A 21118-nucleotide genomic window follows, 5' to 3' on the forward strand; every position below is an offset into this window, starting at 1 on the left:
CCCTCTGGCTCCGCCACTGTTAACTGCTGATAAAAGTGACAGAGGACACAGATATGGGAAGTGCGGAAGCCCCTACTGTATCAAATTGACAGGGGAATAACAGAGAGTTGGCCATTCTAAGGTAAAAACCCAGCGCATACAGCGTTCATGTTTTTTTGTTTTTCTTTTTCATCCAGACGGCTTCCCACGCCCCCCCCCCCCTGCAATGGCACGGCGCCCCGCGGTTTGGGAACCTCTGCCTTAATCAGACCTGGTATGAGCTAATGTTTTAAAAGCTGGGTGGTTTTGCTCATGGGGAGACACTCTCTTTCTTTGAAGACGTGCATATGAAAAAAGATTCAGAGCTCTAATTTTTGGATTCCGTCTGGTTTTTGCATTTTTGGTGGGCGCTGTTTTGTCGCCTTAGCAATTTTTTTTAGGCTTGAAAGGAGTTGGAGACAGATCTCAAACGGTGTTGTGTGAATGTCAATGTCACAATAAAGCACTTCAAAAACGACTATAAAACTGCATCTAAGTGCTGTTCAGTATTCATACTGAACAGCACTTGAAATGTAAATATGCACACAGTTGTGGTGTTTGGTCTGACATATGATTAGACATCTGTTAGACCAAACGTGTTTTCAGTTTTCTAGGTTTTTATATTCAAGGTTTAAAGCACTACTTCTCAAATACTTCTCACCTTGGTGGCAGCAGTGTTCAAACTAATCAAAAGGCTGCTTGTTCAGGCCAGTAGAAGTAGCTACATGGCACAGAGCGGAGGAAAAAAAACCCGGATGTTTTGAAATATGTCTTCTGTCAGTGAGGAGAGATGGAGAAGTTTGACAGTGAAAAGAAAAACGGTAGCAGAGGTCAGTAAAGCAAGTATGACGGAGTTGTATAGCCAGGCTAAGAGATTTTTATTTTCAAATACAAGAATACAGTCATAATACTATGATAACCAAGTTATATTAGCAGAATAGTTTAAATATTGGCAGGATAAAGATGCAATATTGCAGGTGTTCTGAACATCTGTCAGAACACGATGAGGAGCCAGTGACAAGTCGAGCGGCAGGAGTAAATTGTGCTCGTAAGATTTTGAGCTTACACATCGCTGTGCACGCAACTAAAGGGTTTAAATGTTTTCAACTTTTGCTGCTGTCTGCTCTCGCAGAAAACTTTAGTCTTTCACTCAGTGTGTCGAGCCCGTAACATGCTGCTGTGAACTAAGTAAGCTTTTCAGTCAAAATAGTTTGATTAATCTGAGTCATGTAATGTTAACGACTTAAAATTGTCAGATTTATCTTACGTGTTAGCGTATCAATGTTGACAGCCCTACTTTTTACTCAATGTAAATGTTTGATAGGCAAGAAATTGTGCTAAAAGTTTGAATTGATGTATATCATATTTCCGATAAACTTTGTGCGCCTTAAAGGAAGCATGCTTTTCTTTGCACCACAAAAGCTGAAAATAGTAGGTGGTTCCATTCAAAATAAAAACACTTCAGTTGAAAGCAAGAAATACAGCCAAACAGGAAGATCTAACATTCATTTAATTTAAATTATTTTTTCTTCTAAGGTTTTTACAGTAGTGTCTGGCAAATTTATGAATGCCTCAAGTTCAACTCGTTTTAATTTGGTGGTTTACTCACCGGTGGATGACAACCAGAACCAGCAGGTTGGTGATAACACTGAAGACAAACATGAAGTAGTAAATGTAAGATAGATTTGCTCGCATTTTGTTATCATCATCCCTGGAACACGGTTCAATCGGCTCTTCTTTGATGGTAACATTTGTCTGTGTCATCTTTGTGTAAAATCTGTCAAAAGCAGAATACACAAAGTCATGTTGTCAGTTAAAACATAAGACTTACTGTTTTACAATATTTTATGGTATTCTTCAAAAAGCAGATCATATCTAAAACACCACTGTATGGAAGAAGATTAGATGTAAGATAAAATCCAAATCCAGAAAGAGTTTTCTTACCTCGTGTTTGACAGCAGCTTCAGGCAGTGACTCTGACAGCCTCTCTGAGTCTAACAGAGCTCCGGTACCAAAGTGAAGGCAGTTGGACTGAAGTGTATGTGAGCTTGTCTGGGTCTGTTTTGCGTGAAGAAAATCTTGTAATGACTTTATGACATGGAAACTGCTTCAGAGCTTTCATGGAAAAATCCTCTGGGGCATATTTGTACCAATCTTGTCATCAAAGATAGATTCAGAAATAAATTGCCTAATAAATGAATTACTCTGACAATAAATAATTTAGCAAACATTTTAATTTGCCATTAAATGCAGCAAAATAAGAACAATATTTCTGGTACATTATTCTTTGTTTTCCAGAGTCACTCTAGTTTTCTGTTAATAAATTCACATCTGTCAAAACTTATCTTTCGCCTTCTTATTGCACAGCAAATTCAAAAGTTAAATGTTTTGGTGTTAGTAGACTTTGTGCAAAAGCAGAGTTAATTTTACACTATAGAGTTACATTCTGTTTATGTAACTCTGGGGTGTACATTACTAGTAGTTAAAATCCAGTGTTAAAACAAAGTGTTTCCGTATCAAATCTAGAGGTGTTAAAATAGAATCAATAACTCTTTACTTCTTAACTCTGAACTCCTACAGCGGCTTTAACACTGAAGGAGTTAATTCACTGACTCCGCCCAGAATCACAGATTCCCACCGAAGCGAAGCAACAGAAGCCAAGTAATTTCAGGACTATTTACTTTCCACCTGTCTGAGGTGTTTACCACGCTTGGTAAGTCATTTTTTTCTGAGATGGATTATAACTTATTATTTTGAGTTGAGCTCAACCTGTATGATAGACGTCACGTTCGCCACACGGCTCGGCGTTAGCATATTTAGCTTAGCATGCCGAAAGTTAGCGGAGTATAAGGGAGAGAAACCCTTGGATGAATCCGTAAGAGAGAATTAAACTCTCCATTAGGATGATGTCTGAGGTAGGAGTGAGAGCGTTCGCCTTGGTTTGAAGTGAAGAAATTGTTGTGGAAAGCTGGGAGTGGACTGGGACTGAGGAGTTGGAGAATCCTGTAAAGAAGCTGACGTGGATTGGGCGGGCATCGGGTTGCGGCTGGAGACTGAACTACCGGGATCGTTGGGGTATTGCAGATCATCTTGCCCCCAGGTATGGGACGGCGTGGCCCAATTGTTGGTGCCCTCGGAAATTGATGAGCTTACGAGAAAGATTGATGTCTGAGTTTTGGGTTGATGTGAAGGGGATGGGGGATAGCCGTTTTCTCCTCTATGTTTCTCCTCTGCTCGCATAGAGAGAGGGATGGATGGATGGATGGATGAATGTGAATAGGTATAGAACGAGGGTGAATGAATGAATGGCGGGAGGGATGGATGTGAATGGGTGAGCGGATCTGGGTGATAAGGTGCCCGGATGGATCTGAAATGGATGAGGATATCGGGATGGATGGATCAATGAATGAATAATTTGGTGGGTGGATGAATGGATGGAGGGATGGATGGCTGGATGGATGGATGTGAATGGAAGGATGGATGGAGGGATGTGAATGGATGATGTAGGGAAGAATGGATGGAGGGATTGATGGATGAAACAAGGATGAAGAGGGAGAGTAATTGTACAAGTAGTTGTACAATTAAGAGGAGTACCGCATAAACTGTGAGAAAGACATGCGGGGGCAAATGCGGACGTACGATTCAGGTTAAAAGAACCCAGTATGGCCCTTGATAAAATGGTAGAAAGTGGCCTGATATCTGGGCTGCAGAGAGATTGCGATGTTGATGGGAGCCTGATCTTCTAGATTGAAGGATCATGAGCAGAATGATGAAGAGATGGTTATCGAATTCAGAATGCTGTGCTAGTGTTTGGCTAAAACCTAGAATATAGAGCACATCGCTACGGTTCTAAGGTCTCTGCTCTGGCCCCCTGAACCTCGGAGAGTAAACTAAGAATGCTGCTAATAGTTTATGATCCTTGAATGGCTTACGCCGAAATATGTAGAGATTTGCATTTGAGATGGTTATGTGAATAAGTTTCGCATGATCCCTGGCCTGAGAAAGCCGAGCATCTTGGTTAGAGGTTTCTTCAGATTTGAGTTGGATAGATCGCTGCAGAATATCTTTCTGCCAAGGTTCAACAGCATCGTTAGAATTTGATGGTGAAAATAATGGTGAAACGGGAGAGGGATGTTCTGGTATGTTATTGTGTGAATGGGACAGAAGGGGGAGCTTTGATTATGCATGTTAGAGAGATGATGAACGAAGAGAGAAGAAGGGAACGGAGGGCGAATGGTAGTCGGTTTGAAAATAGAGTGAAACCTAATGTAAATCGCTACTGCTCAGACTGGTAGCGGTGTTCTTTAAGACAAGTGAAGATGTACTACTGATCTGCTGAGGTATTATAGAGTAGACAAACTTTTTTATATATATATATATATATTCAAACTTTGAGAAGCTTGGGAGAATAGTAATGAAATGGCGATGCAGAAAGGGTCTTTGAACTGAGAGGATGCAGGCAGAGAGCGTGATACAACCTGACTCCGCTAGGGGAGCTGTCGGTGCAAGTAGAGATCCGAATCGGAGTGAGTGAAGGCGGAGGTGACGTCATCGAGTATGCTGTTGGAGAAAGCGGGAGCCTGGGATGTTTGAACTTCGGTGGTGGTTGTGCGGTTGATTGTGAGTTTCGGAGGAGGAACGCTGAAATGAGGATATGTTTGTGATGCTTGGCTAAGAGGTTCTGGAGTTTGCGGTGATCCGAGAAGAGTCTGGCACTCGGGTGGAGGTCTGAGCCGGTGTCGGAGATGACGTCACCGGAGATCTTGGATGAGGAAACGGACTTTGAAGGACTTGCTGGGCGGCTGAAAGGGATTCGTTTCTCCTGTAGAGAGCGTTGGAGGCGAGGAATTGAGACTTAGATGGGTTGATGCGCCTGCGATGCAGTGCTGAGGTGAGGAAGGGTTGGTGTTGTTTAGCTGAAATGACTCTGGGAGACGGCGGTGGCCCGGAAGAACGAGCCTGATGTCTGGTGTCTCTTGGCCTTTTGCGTTCGCTGAACTGGAATATTGGATGTGAAGGGTGAACCTCGGACTGATGTAGGAACGGCGCTGATGAGGTGCGAGACAGAAGATGAAAGAGAATGCAGTGTTTGCTACTTGGAGCTTGTCTAATTGCTGGAAGAGGAAAAGAAATGTTCGCGGCAGATGGAATATTGAAGAACATCGTCTGAATCTGAAGGGAAGAGCTGGGTAGCCACGTCGCTTTCAGAGGTGAGTTGAATTGTAGGCTTGTAGTCGTAGCGGAACTCACAGGTCTGACATTTAACAAAACACGACAGACTGAGTAAAGTGGATGAGCGGAGTATAAATAGGCCGCTTGATAAATTGGAGGTGTGGTTTGGGCGTGGCCCTGCTCCCGAAATTAAGTCAACACGTTAACTTCCACTTTATGTCAGATTTGTATTTTTTTCAATCAGTTATTGACTAAATCCATTCTTTGTATTTTTGCTGCATTTAATGATGAATTAAATCCTTTGCTAAGCTATGTTTTGGATAAGTTGTTCACTGATTAAACTATAAGTTGAATAATTTGCCCCAGGAACTGATATGTTCTGGGCTGAATGCTGTCTGGCTCCTGCTTGGTGCTGGTGCCACTCACTTGACATTCCTGGGAAAGATGAAGTGATTTTCCAGTTATTAAACTGGAAGGTCAAATAAAGTCCAGTGTTTGTTACTCTGGAGGGCAATACAGGCAATCCTGTATTGCCATGTTTTGAAAGATACAGTTTTCCATTCTTTGCTTTGAAATAGGGCTTCTGGGATTGCCAGATGCATGGACACATGCTCTGAATTGCAGTTGATAGCAAAATATTTTCCTTTTCCAGCAGCCATTATGCAGCAGTAGCGTAATATCTTGAATAAAGCTGGCATCCCAAGCTCAACTTGGGATGCCAGGTGTGGGGTTAGACTTGGTTTGAAGTTGCTAAGTAACAAATTATGATGCAACAATCTAGAGGCTTGTGAAACAGGTTCTTTTGCAGATACCAGCAGCACATTTACTTATTCCCAAAAACTGGCAGGGTGCTTTTTTGTTTTTTGTTTGTTTTTTTACTCCTGGACTGTTCTAGAAGTAGGAGATACTTAAACTGTAGTGCAAAAAGTGAATTTGGCAGAATAGTGAACATTTGATGGAAACACACCAATTTCGAAAAAACGTATGTTTTTCAATAAAATGTTTAAACCAAAATGTGCCAGGAGTTTGATTAATTTGGGATCTAATAATAGATCAGAGATTTTAGTGTGTGCATGAAAAGATTGTCTGTGCATGAAAACAAAGAGCATCTCCAAGTTCCATGGAATATCTGTTGATTCAGGCTGTTGGGTTTTGAGTTTACCAGAATAATTTTGGTTTTGATGATCATGTTGAAAACATGCTGGCTCTTTTCATGCAAAATGGTGCCCAAAACTACAAAGTAACTTACACACCCAACTACTACTTTCCAAAAAATGGAGTATACAGAGTCATAGTTTGGGCAGCAGCTGACATAAGGTTGAATAAAGGACGCAATAATCTAATTGTACCCAGACTACTTTCAGCAGGCTGGTAGAAGATTTCCAGTTTAGAAATGGAACATTTTCCCATCAAAACTATTGAAAACAAACGCCTGGTATGGGACAAAACATTGTGGAGGAAAGAGCTGAAGGACATTGTGTGCAAAGACTTTTTTCACAATCATTGCAACACAAACAATTATAATGAACTTCAGCGTTCAGAACCTTTGCATTAATTTTGTGTTGTTTCCTAAATATGTCCGCTAAGTATTTATGAGGGAATACTGCACCAGATTAGATTTATTGCACTGAGTGGTGTACTCGGAGGATGTCAGGCTCTGCCCAGACAATCCATTCAGCCATGGTCTTGAGCAAAGGTTCCCTCAGGGACCCCCAAATCCATCACAGGACAGCCCCAGCAGGAGTCCCATTCCTTCAGCGAGCGCAGACCGGAAAAGTTGCAACAAGACTGAGACTCATTCCACCAACTGTGCAGGACCCACGGACTCCACAGACCAACCCAACCCAAGGAACCAGCATGCCTGGTAGATGCACTAAATTCTCCCACCACCCACTCCAAGACAGGTTGAACCCACTCCCCTTTCAATCCACCCATCCACCCCTGACCCGCCCCTGTTCCCCAACTTCTCCATCTCCCCTCACCAGTTTTCTACCTGCTGTTGGTCTGAGAAGCACGACAGCAGATTTCTGCCATTTTAAATCAATTCTATACTTTATTTTCCTTTGTAGTTTATGCTAATATTTTACGCCTTCCGAAGTGGGAAGTATCAGAGTGCGAAAATCAATAAATAACATTTATTTTTACTGGGATTGTTATGAGGGATTTTTTTTTGTTGGTATTTTATCTCTGTGCCATGCAATCACTATTCCCAGTCAGACAGAAAATGAAAAATGTTCCCAAAAAAAAAAAGTCCCTAAAGACAAATTTTTTCAGTGAAAGATGATGAAAGAAATACTTGCATGTCTTGTTTCCACTGAGAAAACGTTTCCTATGGGACATCTTGTTAGAAAACACAACCTTTTAAGCCTGACTGGGAAAGTGTTTGCATTACACTCAGAAGGGGGTGATGAGATTTATGCTTTGATTGCTGGGAAGATTCTGTCATTGCATCTGCTTTCAGTTCCCGTATACATCCATTTAGTTATGAAGGTAAGCAATCACTAGATGAAAGGCAAGTTAGAGGCATTAAGGAAAGATGGAGAATATGAACAGAGAACTATGTATTCATTCATTCTTCACACTGGAATAAGTCTTTCCCGGTCTCCCTGATCTCCACTACCCACAGAGGTCCAGCAGCATCTTTAACATCCTTTTGAGTGATGGTAACCTGGACACTGTTGGGTCAGGTTTTTCACCGTTTAATTCAACACCCAAAGATTCCGTCCCTGCAGTCTCAACACAGCCTGTTCTTCAGACCCCACTTCACCACGATGTTCCACATCTACTGACCTGGCATCAGTCTTTTTGATCTCATCACGTTGTAAGTACAGCGTTGTGAAAAATGTTTTCCCGTTTAAAAATGTATTCGATTTTTGCATTTTTTTTCACATGTTGGTCTTAACGGGCCACAGTGAACATTCTGTTTTGTACCACTAAGTCAAGGGTACTGAAGTCCAGTCCTCGAGAGCTGCCATCCTACAACTTTCAGATGCTTCTCTGCTCCAAAACATCTGAATCAAATGAATGGCTCGTTAGCAGGCCTGTTCAGAGCTGATCCTGGTGTGTTGGGAGTAAAGATGCATCTTAAAGTTGCAGGACTTGAGCACCCTGGCACTAAGTCCATTTATAGGCAATTTGTGGGCACTGACAGCTTTTCCGCTGATGCTACTTCTCATGTCCCATGAACATGCAAACCTAATAACACTTCCATTCTTTCCCATACTCTAATTGCTTGTTGAAATCACGACTGTTGATTTGTAAGCAAATGGATGTCAAATGTTTCCTGCAGTCCCCAGTGTTATAAACAAAACAGTACTGAACAAGTGGAAAATAAAAGGAATTTGAGAGAGAGGAAGAGAGCAAGAGAGAGTGAGAGAGAAAGAGAAAGAGAGAGAAAAGTTTCTTCACCCAGACGGGAAATTCACATAATACTCCACAAAGACCTGCCAGAAGTACGGTAATTCAAATAACTAACTAGAAAATGCAAGCAAAACTAGTATTTGTGGAGTATATACATCATCAGGCACTTTGACTTAATCAACAGTAAAAGCATTTTCAGGTATATTAAAAGTCCAACAATCGACGGCTAGATTCATTCTAAACATCAATAACTGACAATAACTAGTTTTAGCTAAGACTGTAATGGGGGAAAGACTGGTAACAGATTCTGATATTAATTCTAAAGCACCTACAACCAATCAGATGGACTTTTACACCTGAAGAACAGGTAAAACATCCATTTGTAAATGTCGTATTCTGCTTGTGTTTGCTCTGTTTTATGAAATGTCATCTAGTCATTCTAAAGACATAGAGCAGCAGCTTACATCAAACACTGATGAGGGTTTATTCCATAATGGGCATAGTCCCCTAAGGAAATTTCTCAGCAGTGTTGTGAATTTCTCCCCATTACCAGCAGTCCCACCAGAGCTCAACCATTTGGAGTTTTTGGTTAATCCTTGTGGAGTCAGAAGTCTCACAAACACAGCACACACACACACAGAACATTCTCTGTCTAAAACTGGGCAGACATCACTTAGCAACATTACTGGGTCATTTGGGAAGTTGACTGTTAATGAGCATAATGGTTGTAAGCTCTTGTTTTCCTTACATCACATGGAACACTTGGAAAACAGGAACAGGAAATTCCTGCCCAACATTTCATCATCTTTAAGCATGAAAACCATCACAGAAACCATTAAAGCAATAAAACTGTTGCTGACAATGAAATAGAAAACCCACTTATAATCTTCTGTGATTTAATTCAACAATATCCACGTAATATCCATGAAAACAATGTGATGCTGTCAATGCTACTACACCTAATGATTTCACATCCAGCATTATTCAGATTGAGACCTTTCAGGGTATAGATGACGCTCCTCAAAGTCTTTTTAAGACTGAGTGCAGCCTGTTAGAGCAGCAGCTTATCTACATCCAACAAGAAGTGGTTAGTTAAGCACATTGGGCACGGCCGCTCCAAGGTGCCCCCCCAACCATGTGCAGGTGGAGGGAGACTGCTACAATTCATGTCCTGTCCATGCTGTGTTAAGCACTCATTCAGCTCACCTGCCATGCCTGATGGCTTACCTGTTCCACCTGAGCCCTGCCCTACTTAAACACCTCTCAGCCTCTGCCTCCTTGCCAGATTAATGACAGCCACGAGCCAATAGAGATCCAGCATTTCCTTCCAAGCCTTCTGTGTTTCTACGACCCCTTTCTGTCCACAGATCTACCCCTCCCGCCAAGCCCTTCACGGATCACTTCTGTTCTGGATTTCTAGACCCTGACCCAAGCTCTGCCTCACGACCACCGATTATCGCCTGCCTCTCAAGCTAAGTTTGCTCTCTCTGTCCTCCTGTGTATGACCCCTGCCTGATTATCGACAAAGTCCCTGGGTGTTGCGTTTTGGATCTCCTTATGAAGATCTTCATTGCTTCCACAGACGCCTGTTTCACTGGCTTCCTGCACCTCCGTGTTGTCAGGCCCTCAGTTCCTCTGCTCCACCCGTCTACTGCTCTTCAGATCAGTTAAGATGAACATTTCAAAGATACCCCTCCTTTATCTGTGAATCACCAGCCTTCTCCCCTCTCTCCTCTGCTGTGTTTGACAACCTCTTCCTGAGCAGCAACCAGTATCTGAAAATAAATTCAACTTGTTTTTTCCTTCGCATACTTCTGTGTGATTGAATTTCCGGGTCCCCACTGAGTGTCCTTACAGAGACAGAAGAATTCAGGTTAAAACATCACTGTTGGACAATGTGCCCCACATGATGCGTGAACCTGTTGCTGAACTTTACTGTGTTTCTATTGACCTCAAAAATGTGCAAATTGGAATTACAAAAACAAATTTACTAAATTGAAACATCCCAATTTAAAAAAAAAAAATTGCATTTCATTTTTTTTTTCATTAAAACGTTTCTGTGCTAGGATGCGTGTTTTTTTTTTTTTTGTTTTTTTGTTTTTTTTTCCTTCCTAGTTGCTTCATAATTGATGTATTTTGCAGAACTGGAATGGAAACATTTTTCTAGCATCACATGAGTCACACGATCAAAAACCAGACATTGCTACTGGCAAAAAAGATGAAGACAAAGTGGTAGGAAGAGGATGGAGCTCCAGGTTTTTGACTTATTCACATGCCATTTTAATTGCATTTCTTATTTACTGGAAACACTTGCACAATTGCAAAATTATGTGTTTTTTTTTTTCAATATTAGAATGTTGAGAGTTTTTGCACATTTGCAATAGAAATTACTGACAGTTACTGACAAACTTGTTTCTTAAATGCACAAAGGAGCGTTTATCTTACCTTCCAGCATCTGCTAGACTCTAACCAGATAATTATTAACAATACTTTTATTACTAACTATAAAGTCATAATACAGGTAAAAATAATTAAGATTAATGATGACAAATGTTTTCACTTCAGTTAAATCCTAATAAAGTAATCTGCCATTGGATTTTAAAATAAGCTACGTAGTGTTGGTCACATTTGAAAGAAAAATAACTTTCATAAGAAATCTTATCTAAAATGGACATGTAATAAGGACATTGGTATGCTTATCTCATGGTACAAAATTCTATTAAATGTTGTATTAAGTTTCCTTGTATTTACCTAAATCCTGCCGTTTTGCTCAGTAATGTCTGAAGCTCGCTGCAGTGTTTTGTTTTGCTGGCTGTGACAGTTTGTTTTTTTTTCTAAGCGAATGCAGTATTACCAAACTGGATGACAGAGACCTGTCTGTGACTGACTGCTGCTGTGGTTCATTTACTTTAATTGTCAAGTTGCAAATGTAGACAGTCTAGCGCATCCCAGAACTCGCATCGAGTGAGCTTGTGAGATGTAAACAGATTCTTTGTTCACAGAGCTGTATGTGCTTATTTCAGTCTCACTGCATGCTCAACGTGAACCTTGAAACTCTAACCTGCCTTGATAATTGATGAGTACATTGGTGTGTGTGTCCTAAAACACACCCTTCATAAAGGGATCAGATAAAAGCCGGTGGAGGAGAACCTGCTCTGCAAGAACGTCTTAAAAAACAAAACATTTTGAGTGAAAGCTGCCGCACCGAGTTCAGAGCGTCAACTATAAACCGAGCTTAACATGTTTGTGCTGCCTAAATCTAACCCCCTAACCCTGATGTATAAAAAGCATATTTGAAATAAACACACAATGCTTAACCTGTCAGGGCGCAAGTAAAGCCTGGCAAACCGCCATGCTTATGATACACCTTGGGAAACTGAAATGGAAAGCAATTGGTATGGCAATAAATAACAGTATTTTTATAGCTAAAATGACATGTCTATTTTTTTAAAACATTAAAATCATTCAAAGGAAAGGTTTCTTACCCATATAATTACTATTGACTGTTTTTCAGGAGATGTGTGCTTTCTACTTGAGTCACGGAAAAACTCCTAAGCTCCCCCATACGGGCCAGGAGCTGCAGCTTAAGTTCACTTAGAGATGCTGATTGTTACACGTCGTATTCTTTGAGAACTCTGCAGCGTTGCTTATGAAAAGAACCTTAGTTCTGATTCAAGGATGAGAAAGAGGAAATTAAAGGTGTGCTTAATAAATATTATGCTTAGAGTCGTTTTCAAATTTGTAATCTGCGATGTAAAGGGGATCAGCATCACAAAATGTAGATTATAAATTCTTGGCAGCCTCTCCTCTGTGATTACACTGAAGCTGTTATGTCCTCGGGGGTTTGGTGCATGTTTGCGTGTGTGTGTGTGGGGGGGGGGTGCATGTGTGTGTGTGTATGTGTGTTTCCTCCCCTGTCTTCAAGCTGTTCGCTCAAGAGGAGTTTGAAGGAAGAGCGGATTCCTGGTTGACTTACACTGGCTGCGTTTCCATTTACCTTAAAATTGTGAAAAGTGTAATCATGAAATAAATTTGCTTAATGGAGACAACTGCAATTTTGAAAACAAAAAAAAGTTTTTAAAAAAAATCTTTTTGCACTAGGACAAGATGCTTTTTCATTCATAACAAAATTGGTTTATTCCACAAAACTGCAATAGAAACAGATGATCAACAACTGCATGCTGCCACTGGAGGAAACCACGAAGAAGACGACGACAGGAAGCAGTTAGAGGAGGATGGCGCCACATATTTCTTGATGACTTATTGGATGAACAAGCTCATTTATGATTCAATGGTTTTAATTGTGTTATTAATGTTCTATTTAATAAAAACACTGCAATTGCAAAATTGTTTTGTTTTTTTGTTTTTTTTTTTTTACTTTCCTGACAAAGTTTTATGCATATTTGTAATGGAAACGCAGCTTCTGTGTGGTAAACAGGCCTTTTCAGTTCTCTTTGCTGGATTCTGCAGTAGAACTCATTTCTGCTTTTTGTTTCCTCCTCACAGTCCCTCGTCTTCAGATGACCGGCTCCTGGTTCCCTGGTTGACACCATGTGGGTTCTCCGTTCAGCTTGTTGAGTAATAATTAAACCAAATGGAAAATGAAATGCAGTCGTTTATGTCCTTTTTTCACTAAAAAATGACATATTTACTCATAAATAGTCTACGTTTACGAGTAAATGTAGACTATGATGCAATTTTGTTTTTACTCAGTCAATGAAAACGTCTAGTGCGACCCCGGGCGTAGGAGAAATGTTTCACAAGACAAAGTTTGTAACTCAGTCTGTAATGTGGTGGATCTGACAGAACTGCTGAGGGCCGTGTCATGATCAGACTTGAAAGACACCCAGAAGTGTTTTGTTTTCTATGGTGCAGAAAAGATTTGCATGTTAAACTAAAAGCAGTTAGTACACTGCTTTCAGTATACTAACTGCATAAGTAAGTATTTCCTTCCCAGGATCCTTCACAGAGGACAAAAAAACTGGAACAATACTTGAAGTCGCAGAAATGTTTCGGGTGAGTGCATGAGACAAAACACTGTGAGAAACCTGAGGAGTTTCTTCTGGAGAGATGGAACCCTGCTGAGCAGCATCCTGAGATCTCACCCTGTCCTGGTCTAAACAAGTAGGATGATTCCGTCTACACTCTCCACAAACATGGCGCGTTTTACAGTCTTTCAATAAAGACTGTAAAACATCCTTAAGCATCCAAAGCAAAGATGGTTCTGATGTATAAATGATCTTTTGTCTTCCATTGATTTAACTGCAAATTTATAACATTTAGCAACACTGTGTAACATGTCCGTACAAACCAAACAAGGCAGTTTAGATTTCAGAACATGAACACTTTCTTGTTTCTTGAACTCTGTACTGGTATGAAGAGTCTTTGCTTTCCTGGAAACATCATTTAAAGAAGTTCTAGACTTTAACAAAAATGAAGAAGCAATACGTATCCATTACTGCAGCGCTGCAGTATATTTAAACACTGATTTCCTTTGAAAATGTTTTTTTTTCTTTTCATTTAAATTAATCGGTTAATTAAATTGATCCCCCTATTAGTCTTTAAAAGAATAAAGTGATGGACGAGTTCTTGTTGTAAAGGACTGAACTGTCCGTTCATAACCGCAGTGTTTGGTCAGTCAGTATGAAGAATTCATTTCAGTAATGACATGTAAGATGAAACACAGGATTTATTTTTTAAAGCAATACATTTATTGTGTAATAGTAAAACATATGAACGACATAAAGAATATAATGGCAAATTATTATCATGTGGCTTTTCATGGTGCTGGATCATTCTTACTTCTAGATATCAAAGAAAAAATCTGAATTAAAACATAAAAACACGACTGAGAACAAACTCCAGATTCTCTGCAACAAAGATTCCGACTTTCTATTTAACAGTAAAAACAAAAACGAAGACATGCTGATTATTGGACAAGGACTGGGTGATAATCCATGTATATACTGTTATGTACATAAATACACTAGCAGTAATTTGTAAAAGCTGTTCAATATTTAAAAAATGAAAATAAAGATCATCTATTTTTTTACAGCTTTGGTTAACATGTTTACAAAATATCTTCTAAGTCACAAAATGCTGACATGGCAAGCTAACGTTGCGCAATAAACTTCCAACATCTGCTTCTCTCATAAACCACAGATATTGGTGTTGAGCAACACACACAAGCACATACACACGCAACACAGTTTCAACTTATCTGAATCCATCTGATACTGAATTTGGTATTCCGATCAATATCTTTGCTGTTAACACATTACTGCCCAACCCGACCTCTAAAAGGTTCTGGAAGAATGCATACACAAGCACAGGATTTGAAATGGCATGTTGTCACTGTTCAACAGGATTTTTATGACCAGATCTAATAATTCATCACTGGACCACAGTATTTTAGCCGCAGTAACTGGAAACATCTCCAGACATTTCTGTGGAACGTAACTCCAAATTTTTTGTGGAAAATTCATCTGTCAGCAGACTTTTTTTGGAGTGCATACAGTATCTAAAACATTTGCAAGAAAATGGAGTTTGGGAAGCTGACACAAGATCTCATTTAAAAATGACACATCTGTTCAAAACAAACTGCTAACATCACCGATGATGTAATACGTAAGGCACTACATGGGCCGTATCAAAACCTAGCATGTGATCATATGCTAGGTTTATAAAAGTCAAACTAATGTTACTAATCCTATAATATCAGTATTGATCTTATATTCATAACAATAATTACATTTGAATTTCAGGCAAAGCAATTCCTACAAAATGCAAAGCTTTTGTACAAATTTACATCACACTGATTAAATGATTGTTACATTTTTATTTTTCTTCCTGTGTTTTATCAGTCTTGTAGAGGCAGGGGAAGAAAGCTGCAGATTCTTTTCCTCTAAAGATGCTTTCAGTCTTAATAGTCTGACAAATATTGCTCTATTCAATGACTTTATTGAGGTTCTTACAATGTCGAAATAAAATGCAAAACCATGAAACTTTTCCTTGCACGTGTTCCTTGTCCATGTGTTTACTCCCTTCGTTGACTTGGTGGAAATGAGAGTAAACTCACAGAGCATTTTCAGAAGTGTTTAAGAAAGACTCACTTTGCATCCCATCAGTTCCTACCGTGGGAACTGCTGTTCTGTTGTCTTTGTTGACCAAAATGTGCTTCTTCAGACCTGGGAAACATTTCACTAGCAGCTGTTTGAAGTGTTCCTGGAATTTCCTTTGCATAAATGTATAAAACATTGGACTGATGCAGAAGTAAATGTACGCCATGTTGCGGGTGGCATGGAGAGCATAACCAAGTTTCTGTTTAGCTTCACAGCTCAATAGAGACTCAAATTCATAATGCAGGAGTTCTACAATGTTAAAAGGGATCCAGCAGATGAAGAACAAAACTACAATCATAAATATCATCCTGATTGCATGGAATTTAGAAGCTGATCGGGATTTTTTGATAGTGACCACAATCCTAACGTAACAAAATATGATGATAGCCAGAGGGAGAATCAAGAAGACAAAAAGCTGAATATAAAACCCAGATCTTTTGAGCATCTTTACATTCAAACCATCAACGTGAGCAAACTCCTCACAGTACATAGTGCCAAAATGCTTAAAGGTGCCATGGAGGATCATGGGCCTAATGCAAGCCAAACCACTGATCACCCACACCACTGCACAGGAAATGACTGCGTAACGTTGATTCCTCACATTTGTTGAGGTCAGTGAAAACACAACAGAAACATAGCGATCAATAGTCAGCAGAGTTAAAAAGAAAACAGAACTGTAAAAACCCAGATAGTAGGCACTGAAGACGATCTTGCACATAGCTGAGCCAAAAGTCCAGTCAAAGGTCTGCATGGAGGCGGCCTGGAAGGGAAGGCTGCTCATTAAGATCAGGGAGGACGTCACCAGGTTGACCAGCAAGATGTTGATCACAGTGGTCAGCCTCTCGAACCTGGAGGGAAGATGGTAAAACTAATAAGTTATTTTGGAAGCATAGTCACATTCTTAAACTTTCACAGCACAAAAATCTGTGGGTTTGATTTCATGGAGGTCTGCAAAATATTAAGGTGAAATTCCTGGTTCAGTTTCCAAAGTCACAATTTTATGGAATGTTGTTAAAAAGCAGATGAGGTTTGTTTTATTTTTGGGAATAGAAAACTGTTCAGTTTGCTCACCATTTCAAGTTTATCTATTGTTTAATTAAATATCAGAGGTCCGCTAGAGAACATGAGTGAATAAACAGGTCATGAAGGCTAAAGGACACGGCAGACAGACAGGTCAGGGAGAACGTTATGGAGAGGTCAAAAGCAGAGTTGGATGATAATTGGATGATAATTTCAGTTCAGGATGCACATGGACCAAACATGTTGTAGCTTTAAACCTTTACACATACAGCTTTATCAACGTTTGGAACAAAAAACCCTGTTCCACCCTGAACCTTGTAAAAAGCAACACCAAAACAAAGCATTCACCATACCTAACGGCTGCTACAGTGGACCCCCACTTGTTATTATTACAGAATCATCTATTAGTGGATTTTTCTATGGAAAAAAACTCCAAATTAATGGGAATCCTATTTTTCATGTAAGATATTCAAAGAAAATGCAGTTTGGGAAGCTGAAAAACCAAAAAGCTGGACACAAAGCTACTGGACATACTATTGTCTGGCATATGCATAGTAGCTAATTGAGGAGCAGGAGGTGATTCTGTGAGTAATAAGTGGGGGTCCGCTGTAGCAGACGTTAATTACTTTCCTTGGCTCTGATTGGCTGTACCCCAAGAGGGGAAATGAGGAAGACTGTGGATATTACCTTTGGCAGCAGCGCTAAAACAGTTTCCTCTGTTTGTATTAATGCAAATTACAGTTTGTTTGGCTCTTAAAAGCTCTCTTAGAGAAGTTCTCACATATTCCTGGAGTTTGTATTCCAAAGATTCTTAAACCAAAGCTTAATACATAACGGTTGACAGACGATGTTGATACAATGAATAGCTTTCTCTAAGCTGAACTCCATTGCTCACTTGAGCCATGAGTAATTATCACCAGTGACCTTTAGCCAGTCACTGGAGGAACGGCAGACATACAACAAACATCAATGGGATTGTGAGGAGGGGTCAGACATCCCAATGTTTTCCCACTAGCTGAACTCCAGTGGTGCCTTCAAGTGCAACTCCTAAACTGGATTGTCTACATGTCCAAATGTTGGGAGAAACAACAACCTTGTCTATATTTGAATGGTTTCAATGTCTGACCAGTGTTGTGGTCAAGACCACCTAACCCCAGACCAAGACAAGACCAAGACCAGAGTGTATCGAGACCGAGACAAGACCAAGACTTTTAGGGTCCGAGACCAAGTCAAGACCAAGACCGAAGGAAGTCGAGACCAAGTCAAGACCAAGACCAGCTACATGATACGATAAAATGTGAAATATGATCAAAATTACTTCTCAAATTGATCTAAAAGATCCATATTCCCATAAAAACACCTATATATTTTACCAATATATTTATATATTTTACCAATATTAAAAGCAGAACAACCTCTTTGTTCTGCTTTGGTTCCATCTCTGTGCTACAATCCGCGGTGGTCTCATGCCATCCCTAAAAAGATAACGAAACCATTAAACATAGCACAATTCTCTCTCTGCACCATTAAACATGGCAATTGAGGCAATGCCCTGATGGTAAATAACGCTCAACTATGAACACTGACCAAGGAGCAACAAGCAAGAAGTAACCAAGCACAAGGCGCTCACCGTGATTGTTCTCACCCTCTCTCCTGCTACATGAAGCCAGGCAGTCTGACACCATGGCACACATTACAGCTGTCACTTTGAACGAAAACAATGAAAGAGTAATGTGCATGCTCTGCGTGCTCTTTCGTTCTTGTGTTTTATTTGTTAATTTAAAAAATATCAATGTACAAAATTAAATAAAATCATCATAGCTACTGCAGTGGACGCAGAACATTACAAGAACAAAGAACAATGTTCTGTCAGGTCAGCATACGCTGTCAGATCACCATACGCTTAGCACGAACTCACGGCTATATCTGTCAGACACGTCATTACCATATAATTTTATTTAATCAGCAACATAGAATCATGACGTAGATCATCATACACTTTGTTATCAACATTTGTATGGCATCCTGACTTAGTAGTTAAGTAGGTTAATGAGTTTTACACAGGCGTGTGTTGTAGTTGACTGCAGCTGCAGCCAGACCCTACTTTAAATGCACTTTGAAAACATGACAACGCATGGATATCTATACAATTATAACTGAAAATAATTTAATGACTTATTTTCATCATGACTTGTTGTGTATGGTGAACTGACAACTCCTCCGACGGTCGGACTTATTAATGCGCATGCGCAGGCATGATACTCAGTGCATGTATGCTATTCTGACAGCGTATGGTAATCTGATAGAAGAACGGCTCTCAGTGGCACTCCAGTTCATATCTAATAAGTAAAAAGCCTTGCAGAAGAATCGGACTGTTCTTGAATGTCACATCACTATATTGCAGACTTTCGGACACAGCGGTGTCCCATATTCGCGACAAGTCAGTGAACACCTCCACACAAACAACAGTTTTTTTGTGCCAACAGATCTCCAGTTGCAAAACAAACTAAGTCACACATGAGGAATGCTCATGATAGGAGGAATATTTCCTTTTATTCCAATGTCTTATCCATACATGTTGAATTTTAATTTGTCATGGAATGCTGGGGTTGTTCCCATTGTCTGGTGTGAACTTTGTGTCGGTCTCCTTTGGAAATGTTTAAATGGTGAAAACAATACAGCACTGAACACTTATTTTACCCACTGTTGAGTTAGTGAAATTGTTTGAGGATTTCATAATATGAGCTTTGAGTTAATAATGTAAAAATCAGCTCAATTTTTTCTGTCAGAGTGCTTCTTCATAACTGGATGTGACATAAAAAAAGGCTTTCTGTATTTGCTGAGTTGTGTTATCTGCATTTGCATGGATAAAAAAAAAAGATTTTCAAGATAATCCTCATCAGGGAAGAACTGAAATATTTCATTACATGTTGTTGGCATTTATAAAGGCCAACAAAATCTTTAGAATCCTGTCCCCTGGTTTGTGCTGCTTTGTTGTATTGTTTGATATTTATAAAAACGTATTCACCCCTTTGGAAGGTTTGTTCTTTTTCCTGCTTTTATGAATCAATCACAAACAACACAGTTTGACATTTTTTGATAAAACAAAGAAAAACTCTTAAGTTGATGTGAAAACTTGTTTCTGTAGAATAATGACAATTAAAAATGATAGAAAATAAGAGATTTATGCAATCTCTTATTTTATACAATTTCTTATTTGTATAAAATAAGTGGAGATCGATAGGCAGATTGGGGCTGCATCTGCAGTGATGCAGGTGTTGTATAGTACCTGTCTGTTGTGGTAAAAATGTACCACAATCTACCGGTGGATCTACTTCCTACTCTCATCTATGGTCACAAGCTCTGGGTAAGGGTTGAAAGAACGAGATCGTGGATGCAAGTGGCCAAAATGAGTTTACTCCCTTAGTGTTAGGGTGAAAAGCTCATCAAGTCATCAGGGCAGGGATCAGAGTAGAGCCACAGCTCCACCACATTGAGAGGAGTCGGTTGAGGTGTCTCAGGTATCTGGACAGGATGTATCCCAGACTCCTCCCTGTTGATGAGTTCCAGGAACGTCCCACCAGGAGGAGATCCAGAGGAAGACCCATGACACGCTGGAGGGACTGCGACTCCCGGCTGACCTGGAAGGCCTTGGGATTCTTCCAGAGGAGCCAAGTGCCTGGAGAGCAGGAAGTCTGGGCTTCTGCTTAGGCTGCTACCTCCATGACCCAACCCAGGATAAGTGGAAGACAACAGCTGAATAAATTAATGTCACCTGAGGGCTGTTTCTCATTATGTCCTTCACATTATGACCACAGTGTATCCATATTATGGCTACTTCCAGCATCTGCAGACAACATGCAGTGTATCCTACACTCTGCCTATAGCTCCAATTTTAATTCAATGTACACATAAATAGCTAAAATTATAGAAACACATACACAACCTCCTTAAACGATGCGGGGGGTAACCTTGGTGTTTCAGTGGATGTCAAGCAGGGTCCAGGGTTAGGGGGTCTTCCTTGGTGCAGATATTGTTTGTGCAGAGGCTCAGGCTACATTGCAGCATGGCAGGTTCCTGACCCTTGGGGAGGTGTTTGGGCAACTATGCTACCCACATGGTGAGGACCCCTTCCTGCTCACCCTTCTTCCCAGGCAGGATTGCACTGTGTCCTTCATCTGTTCTTCTGAGTTTTTGTTTCCAAGGTGGGTTAAGGGTTATTTGGCAGGTTGAGTTTCAGGAGCATCTCCCCTCCTGCTGGGGGTTGTGTGGGCGCCTGGCTGGTGGGAGGAATTATCTCCAGGCTTTGTCTGCACTGCGGTTGTTACGGAGTGAAGCTTCTTCAAACAAAACGGAGGCTCGTGTGTCTTTTACTGAACCTTTCTGTTCAGTTCTTTATTGAAGAGAGAAAACGGCGACAGCTGATA

At 40.3% G+C, this 21118-nt stretch overlaps 2 protein-coding genes and 1 long non-coding RNA gene across 5 annotated transcripts in view; 1 reads left to right on the top strand and 2 right to left on the bottom strand.

Annotated features, from left to right (window-relative positions):
- LOC103482361 (C-C chemokine receptor type 3-like) overlaps positions 1 to 2078 on the bottom strand; it is a 19296-nt gene extending 17218 nt beyond the window's left edge. The window contains exons 1-2 of one of the 2 annotated variants that reach the window (XM_008438487.2): positions 1963 to 2078; positions 1628 to 1795 (exon numbers count right to left, since the gene is read on the bottom strand). In XM_008438487.2, coding sequence (XP_008436709.1) covers positions 1628 to 1782 — 155 coding nt within the window. In that variant the 5' untranslated portion in view covers positions 1783 to 1795; positions 1963 to 2078. The remainder of the gene's footprint in view (positions 1 to 1627; positions 1796 to 1962) is intronic. The other variant, XM_008438488.2, reaches the window with a different exon arrangement.
- Positions 1 to 21118, bottom strand: part of LOC103482380 (C-C chemokine receptor type 1-like) — a 40381-nt gene that overhangs the window by 12800 nt on the left and 6463 nt on the right. The window contains exon 3 of the mRNA XM_008438502.1: positions 16381 to 16519. Coding sequence (XP_008436724.1) covers positions 16381 to 16519 — 139 coding nt within the window. The remainder of the gene's footprint in view (positions 1 to 16380; positions 16520 to 21118) is intronic.
- On the top strand, positions 4523 to 13146 carry LOC103482362 (uncharacterized). Of its 2 annotated transcripts, XR_001776063.1 has the most exons (3): positions 4523 to 5228; positions 9918 to 10216; positions 13057 to 13146. It is a non-coding gene; the product is annotated as an uncharacterized LOC103482362 (long non-coding RNA). The 2 variants fall into 2 exon arrangements; XR_536443.1 differs by lacking the exon at positions 13057 to 13146 and having other exon boundaries at positions 9918 to 10356.

Source organism: Poecilia reticulata, linkage group LG20 (assembly GCF_000633615.1).
Source record: "Poecilia reticulata strain Guanapo linkage group LG20, Guppy_female_1.0+MT, whole genome shotgun sequence".
NCBI classification, from domain to species: domain Eukaryota; kingdom Metazoa; phylum Chordata; class Actinopteri; order Cyprinodontiformes; family Poeciliidae; genus Poecilia; species Poecilia reticulata.